Source organism: Orycteropus afer, unplaced genomic scaffold, assembly GCF_000298275.1.
Source record: "Orycteropus afer afer isolate SDZICR_OR568_19922 unplaced genomic scaffold, OryAfe1.0 scaffold00365, whole genome shotgun sequence".
Lineage (NCBI taxonomy): Eukaryota > Metazoa > Chordata > Mammalia > Tubulidentata > Orycteropodidae > Orycteropus > Orycteropus afer.
In genome coordinates, this window is record NW_006921952.1 from 189,229 (window position 1) to 197,355 (window position 8,127).

Consider the following 8,127-nt stretch of genomic DNA (forward strand, 5'->3'; position numbering starts at 1 on the left):
TTTATTATTATTATTTTTTTAAATTATGATTTGGGTGCAAGTTTACAGAGCAAATTCACTTTCCATACAGCAGTTCACATACACTTTGTCTCATGACACTGACTACAATTTACCCCAATGCAACAGCTCCCCTCCCACTTCATCCTCATAGTTACCTCTTCCCTGTGTCCATCCCTCCATGCACTCCTGCCCCGAGCTGCGCCCTGTGCATAAACAGCCCTTCTTTCTTCCATGAATGTTCTCTCCGAGGAGTGTATCTACCTCAGGTAAATGTTCAACTCCTATGCCTGTCTTTTGTTTGGCTGGAAGCCACAGGTGTGGGTTCAATTCCAGACCTGAAGGGCAGGTAGGGGCCATAGTCTCAGTGGTTCCATCAGGCTCTATCAGACCAGCAAACCTGGTCCCCCCCCCCTTTTTTTCCAAATGATTTTGAGTTTTGTTCCACATTGTTCTCCCTCTCTATCCAATCCAGGATCTCCTACATAGATCCCCCTCCAAGTGGTTGACAGTGGTGGCCGGGCACAATCTAGTTCTGGTCTCATCGTCATATAGGCTGCAGATTGCATGGTGTACCAGTCGCTAGGACTAATTGTTTCCACGAATCTTTAGTTTTCTTCATTCTTCTTTGCTCTGGATGAGGAGAGACCCTTCGTTTCATCTAGATGGCAGCTTGCAAACTTAAGATCCCAGTCACTACTCGCCAAAGTAGGAGGTAGAACAATGTTCTGTGTAGTATGTTATGCCAGTTGAGCTTGATGTCCCCTGCGACTATGGTCCCAAGCCCACAGGTTCAACTACTCACTCCTTCTGGGTAGCTGGCTGTAACCAAGAAGTGACTACAACTTTGTCCATTGTCAGCTGTACTATACACCTGGGAATTCTCACAGAACATACAAATATACTTGTAGAACCATTGTCTGCCAACCCTATACATGGTCTTGGGTACACTTCCCACTGCACAGACATACCTAACAGTTCAGCCTGTACACCTGTCTATCCACCCGTATGCCCATGCTACAACCATTTTTTAATTATTTTCAGTAAGATTTTACTTGTGTGTGATATCAGTGATATTGTTTAATAATTTCCACGTTCTGTGGGATTACCTTTCTTTGGAATGGGTACAAATATGGATCTCTTCCAGTCAGTTGGCCAGGTAGCTATCTTCCAAATCTCTTGGCATAGCCGAGTGAGTGACTCCAATGCAACATCTGTTTGTTGAAACATCTCAGTGGTTATTCCATCAATTCCTGGACCCTTGTTGTCACCAATTCCTTCAGTGCAGCTTCAGCTTCTTCCTTCAGTACCACTGGTTCTTAAACATATACCACCTCCTGAAATAGATGAACAGTGACCGATTCTTTTTGGTACAGTGACTGTATTCCATCCATCTTTTGATGTTTTCCTGTATCATTCAACATACTGCCCATGGAATCTTTCAGTATTGCAGTTCAAGGCTTAATTTTTTCTTCAGTTTTTCAGCTTGAGAAATGCCGAGTGTGTTCTTCCCTTTTGATTTTCTAACTCCAGGTCTTTGCACATTTCATTATAATAATTGACTTTGTCTTCTCAAGCTGCTCTTTGAAATCTCCTGTTCAGTTCTTTTATCCTGTCAATTCTTCCATTTGCTTTAGCTACTCACCATTCAAGGGCAAGTTTCAGAGTGTCTTCTGACATCCATTTTGGTTTTTTCTTCCTTTCCTGTCTTTTTAATGACATTTTGCTTCTTCATGCATGATGTTTTTGATGTCATCCTACAATTCCTCTGGTTTTGGGTCATTGGTGTTCAATGCATCAAATATATTCTTTAGATGGTCTCTAAATTCAGGAGGGATATATTCCAGATCATATTTTGGCTCTTGTGGACTTGTTGTAATTGTGTTCAGCTTCAACTTGAACCTGCATAGGAGCAGTTGATGGTCTGTTCCACAATCAGCTCCTGGCCTTGTTTAGGCTAAAGATATTGAGCTTCTCCATTGCCTCTTGCCACAGATGTAGTCAACCTGATTTCCTGTGTACTCTGTCTTGTGAAGTGCACGTGTATAACCCCCATTTGTATTGTTGAAAAAAGGTATTTGCAATGAGTAAGTAGTTGGTCTTGCAAAATTCTATCATGCCATCTCCAGTGTTATTTCTGTCACCAAGGCCATAAATTCCAACTACTGGTGATTCTTTGTTTCCAACTTTTGCATTCCAGTCACCAGTGATAATTAACACATCTTGATTGCATGTTCAGTCAATTTCAGACTGCAGAAGTTGGTAAAAATCTTCAGTTTCCTCATCTTTGGCTTTGGTGGTTGGTGTATAAATTTGAGTAATAGTCGTATTAACTGAGCTTCCTGATAGGCATATGGATATTATTCTGTCAATGACAGCATTGTGCTTCAGGGTGGATTTTCAAACATTCTTTGTGATGATGAATGCCACGCCATTCCTCCTCAATTTGTCATTCCCAGCATAGTAGATCATATGGTTGTCTGATTCACAATGGCCAAAACCAGTCCATTTCAGCTCGCTAATGCCTAGGATATTGATCTTTATGTGTTCCATTTAATTTTTGACAACTTGCAATTTTCCTAGATTCATACTTGGTATATTCCATGTTCTGATTATTAATGAATGTTTGCAGCTGGTTCCTCTCATCTTGAAACATGCCGCATCAGCAAATGGGGGTCCCAAAAGCTTTACTCCATCCACATCATTAAGGTCAGCTCTACTCAGAGCCTCCAGTCGTATTTGGAATACCTTCCAACCTGAGGGGCTCATCTTCCAGCACAATATAGGACAGTATTTCAGGGCAATTCATCAAGTTTTCTAGTCATATATCAGAGAGTGTTTCACTGCTATTCATAAGGTTTCCAATGGCCAATTCTTTGAGAAGTGGATGGCTTCTTCCTTCTTCCCAGTCTGTCTTAGTCTGGCAGCCCCACTGAGACCTGTCCACCGTGGGTGACCTGCTGATAATTGAAATACCAGTGGCATGGCCTCCAGCCTCACAGCAGCACTCAGGTCACCGCAGTACAACACACTGACAGACAAGTTTGTCTTCCTTAGCTGTTCATAACCTATTTAGCCATAAATGTTAATCACATCTAAATATCTTCACAGCAGCATCTAGACTAGGGTTTGACCAGACAACTGGGCCCCATAGTCTGGCCAAGTTGACCCATACAGTTCACCTCACAGGCATGGTACTGACATTGGACTGGAGGAAGGGCTTGGATGAAAATAGAGAAGGCAGGTTACAGATTTGCAGACTAACTAGATAGGCTGGCTGATAACATGGCAACAGAATAAGCTGGACTGGATGAGATAGTGGACTCAAACTGACAGGCAGAAGTTTAATGAGGATCAGGGCAGCAGTTTGTACAGAAAGACCCTGGCACTCAGCTCAGTACAGGCTCAGCATGAGTTGTCTGTAGTGCAAGGCTTTGGAGCATTGACCATATGCTGGGCACGGCGAAGACCCTTTGCGTGCACTATGTCATTGAATCCTCTGTGAAGTACCTGTTACTCTTCATCTTTACTATGGAGGAGGAAACTGAAGTTCAGAGAAGTTAAGAAAGTTCACAAAGGTTCCACAGCAAGTAGGCCATGGAGCCAGGACTTGAACCCAGGAGTGTGTGGCTCCAGAGCTAGTACTCTGAAGCCCTGGGCAGTCTGCACCAAAGTCTGCTGAATTAATGAACCTGTGTCCAGAGAATTGAGTTCTGGATAAGGAGCTCCCATGGAGGTGATCTTGATCTTGTGAACACCAACCACTATTGCCCTCTGCTGCTGCACCTGTATCTCAGGTTGGTTTGTTGTTGTGTTTGGTCTGCCTTGCGACTCCCACTGCTGGTGTTGTATCTGCCTCTGAAGTTCTCCAGGACTGACCGTCAAGCACTGACTGCTAAGCCACCCACCGAGAGGCATCTTGGAAGACAGGCCTGGGATTTGCTTCTGAAAGGTCACAGACTTGAAGACCCCTCCTGGGGCAGTTCTGCTCCCACACATGGGGCCGCATGCATTGGAATCAAAAGCACTGGTGTGGCTTTGGTTTCAAGTTCTCTGAACCCCTTGTAGTAGGTGCTCCTGATGATTACAGCCAGGGCACAATGCCCACAAACATATAGTTAGCTACGATTTGCTATTTACAAGAGAAGATGCAGGGAGCTGGAAGCCAAGGGGCAAGGGGCTCTCTCATGGAGTCAAAAGCAGGTTTTGGATGCTATGGCTTTTTAACAGCTACCCAGCATGTCCTGTGGGTCAAGAACTCTGACCTCCTAATCAAAATTACATCTGCTCTGCAACACTGCCCTCTCCCCAACACACATGCATGTGTGCACATATGCACACACAATGCACTCAGCAGAACACACTCCAGCACACAAGCACATACATGCATGCACTTGCACAAATGTATGCACAAACATGCCACACTCATGCACACATATGCACACGTACACTCATGTGCATATATGCAAACTCACATATCCTTTCACACACTTGCATGCTCATACACATGCATGCACACATGCACAAACACACACACACTCACACACACTCCCTCACTCACCAGCGTCTCAGGGCTCTGCACTGCGGTCCTGCTCTGATCCTAGCTCCCTCCAGGGCAGAGAGGAATAGAGGCACTGCCTAGTGGGAGGACACTGGCCTCAGTAGCTCAGTAACGCTTGATTCTGACATCCTGGACCACTTCCCCATGGGCTCCTGACCTTCCTGACCCCTGGGTCCCAGGTCATTGCCCAGAACTGACTCTTCTGATTGCTGGGCAGGGCTTGCACCCACCACTTCCCTCTCGGCCTCCCTGGCCTCTGCATGTGGAGGCTGCATGCACACACACACAACACAGCACACAGGCCCCAGAGCTGTGGCATAGCCCTCAGACACTGACCTGCTGGCCACCTGCCTGAGCCAGGCTGCCCACCACCCAACCCAGCCCAGAGCTGAGCCTGCACTGTAAGGGAGGCCTGGACCCAAACTGGGAGCCGACAGCCCTTTGGGACCAAGCTCAGTGCTTCTGTGAGCAGAGCTGGCCCCATCAAGCCTTTAGCAGACAACCTGCCACCCAGTCTTGTGTCCCCGGGCTCAGGGCTGGTCCCTGCCCTGGCTTCCTCCCCCCCAGGTAGTTCACAAGTCCCCAGGAGACTGGGAATGGCCCTATCATCAGGTCTCCAACATTGCTGGAGCTGGGCCACCTATGGACCGAGTCAGTCCCACCTGAATCTCCGCTCTGGACCTCTCTGCGGCAGGGCTTATGAAGAAGTTTCCTTTTTAAGAAGCAACGAAACCTCTTTAAACCAAATCTTTATTACTAGCTGCCACCAGGGCTTCAGCTCCTGGTGACTCCACTTGTAACAGGAAGAAACGTCGCCTGCTCTTGGCCCTCCTCCAGGGTCACCGTGGCTGGTGTGCATTGTGCAGCCGCTGTGTGTCGTCAGTGCCTGCTGACCGCGGGGCCCACCTTCCAGCACTGTAGACTGTGTGAGCCACAGGGTTTTCATTGGCTAATTCTTGGAACTACAGCATCAAGGCTTTCTTCCTGCCTGTCTTCTGTGGAAGCTCCTCGGACCCCTGCCTGCCCTGGGCGACCCTGCTGGATCTGAAACACCAGTGGCATAGCTGCCAGCCTCACAGCAATGTGCATATCACCACAGTAGGGCAGACAGACAGATGGACGGGAAACCAAATCCTAGGAGACCCAGTGTGTAAACCAGATGGAAGGGGAGGTCTTACAGCATGTGGGAAGGGGAGGCTCCCCTCCCTGGGCCTTCCAGCCGCCCCTCCCCACGGTGGCCCCTGACATTTTCTGAGTGTGGTTTGACTGGGAGTAGGAATCGGGCTAGGAGTGTCCCGGGGAAACTCAAGAGCCAGACACAGCTGGGCTTGGCTGCCCAGTGTGGACGCGGGCTGGACACGGGTCAGGTAGTGGCCTCTCTGATGGGCTCAGGATGGATTGGAGAGGGCCCTGGCCCAGGCTTTACCCAGGGCACTGAGGGCTTCACTGCCACATGGTCAGTGGACCAGAGAAGCCCCGGCAAGGTCCACTGCCAGAGGCAGCCCTGGGCCCTGAGGGGCTCACCACGTCACACTGGAAGGCCACAGCTCTGGTCTACACAGCGAGCACAGGGCCCTGCTGAGCTGCGACTCTGAGGGCACCCCTGGCGCCCACGTCAGGACAGTGGGCACAGTCAGACGCCCACGTCCTGTCAGTGTCTCCTCAGAGGAGAGGGAAGGCCCTGCCACTGCCATGACACAGGAAGGGTCAGGAATGGAGTGTGTGCTCGAGTCGAACTGAGTTTGGATCCAGTTTTCCTCACTAACCCTGAGCAAGTTGTTACTTCTCTAAACTCCACTTTCTCATCAGAAAAATGCAAATAATAAAGCTCGCACCTCCTGGTCCGCTGTGGGACTGCAGACCGATGGGGTGTGAACACACCTCTCAGCTTCCCAGGCCCTGGACTGAGCGGGTCTGCTTGTCTCTTCCCGCCGTGGGGCTGGTCACACGTCCTCTGTAAGGGAGCACTGAGTGGGCAGGAACCCCCAGACTTCCATTCTCCTGCCACTTTGGGAACAGAGCCACCACCACCACCACCACCCCCTTTTAAAAAAGAACATGTCTAAGGCCACAGAAACCAGTGGCCGTCCAGTGACTGCAACTCATGGTGATTCCGGGTGTGTCAGGAGAACCATGCTCTTGAGGGTTGTTTTTTGGGGGGGTTGTTTTATTTTATGGTTTCTTTTGTCTTTTTTTTTTTTTTTTTAACTTTTTATGGTGATTCAAGTGAAAGTTTACAGAGCAAATTGGATTTTCATTCAACAATTTATGCACATCTTGTTTCATGACATTGATTACAATCCCCACAAAGTAATAACACTCTTCCCACTTCCTCCCTGGGTTCCCTGTCTCCATTCCTCCTCCTTTCCTTTATCCCTGGGCAGATGCGCCCTTTCAATCTCACGTGGTTTACTGTGCTAGTAAGTGCTGCCTCCTGCTAATGCTCTTCACCTCATGGCCCTGTTGCTTGCTTGGCAGTTGAGCCATGAAGGGAAATTCAGTTCCAGGCTTGAAGGGTGACTAAGGGCCATGGTCTCAAGGGTTCCACCAGTCTCTAGCCAACGAGTAAGCCTGGCCTTTTTATGATTGTGAGTTTGTTCCACATTTTTCTCCCATTCCATCCAGGAATCTTCTTTTGTGATCCCTTTCAGAGTGGCCAGCAGCGGTGGCTGGGTACCATGTAGTTCTAGTCTTGGGGTCATGGAGGCTGGGTCTTACGTGGTCCATTAATCCTTTGGACTAATTATTTCCTTGTGTCTTTGATTAGCTTCACTCTTCTTTGCTCTGGACAGGGAGAGACCAGTAGTTGTACCATAGATGGCCGCTCACAAGCTTTTAAGACCTCAGTCACTACTCACCAAAGTAGGATTGTAGCCCATTGTCTTTGTGGACTATGTTGAGCCAGTCGACCTTGATGTCCCCCGAGACTCTGGTCCTGAGCCCCAGGGCCCAGCAACTCATTCCTTCAAGGTATTTGGTTATGGCTAAGATGTTTTCATAACTCTCCCCCATATGCACTACTGTGTTCATGGATATATTTGCAGCTCATATGACACATGTGTAGAAATATCCTCTGTCAAATATGTGTATACTCATGGGTGTAACCCGCTCACCCCACACACTGTTCAGCCTGTGTGTCTATGTGTCACTCAGATTACCGTTACTACTGTTGCTGCAGGACTGAGTGTAACAGAACTCCTCTCTGTTGCCTTTAACTCCTAGGCTCCCCACGATGTTTCCCTTTGTCTTGATCACATTGTGCTGCCTCTCCTTGTTGGGTGCCCTTCCCTTCACCCAAGTTCACTGTGTCTACCCTCCTATTAGTGATTTACTCTCTGTGGTGGTTATGTTGTGTGTCAACTTGGCTGGGCCTGGTTGAGTGGCTGGGCAGCTCGTGGTAGTTATTCCCCATGATGAGACTGGCAATCATCTCCATGGTGGGATCTACCACAAGCAGCTGAGTAGCTGCCTTTGGGATGTGGTCTGCTTCCCGTATATAAGGAGAAGCCTTGGGAATGCTCTCTAGCCTAGGCACGCTTGGACCCTGCATGTAGCCGTGTCATTGCTCA

General features: G+C 48.4%; 1 protein-coding gene across 1 annotated transcript in view; it reads left to right on the forward strand.

The window, feature by feature from the left end:
• The window catches only part of SLC13A4 (solute carrier family 13 member 4), a 50,254-nt gene that overhangs the window by 12,461 nt on the left and 29,666 nt on the right, over positions 1-8,127 (forward strand). The window contains exons 3-4 of the mRNA XM_042782544.1: positions 2,855-2,872; positions 3,700-3,794. Of these exons, the coding sequence (XP_042638478.1) occupies positions 2,855-2,872; positions 3,700-3,794 (113 nt within the window). The remainder of the gene's footprint in view (positions 1-2,854; positions 2,873-3,699; positions 3,795-8,127) is intronic.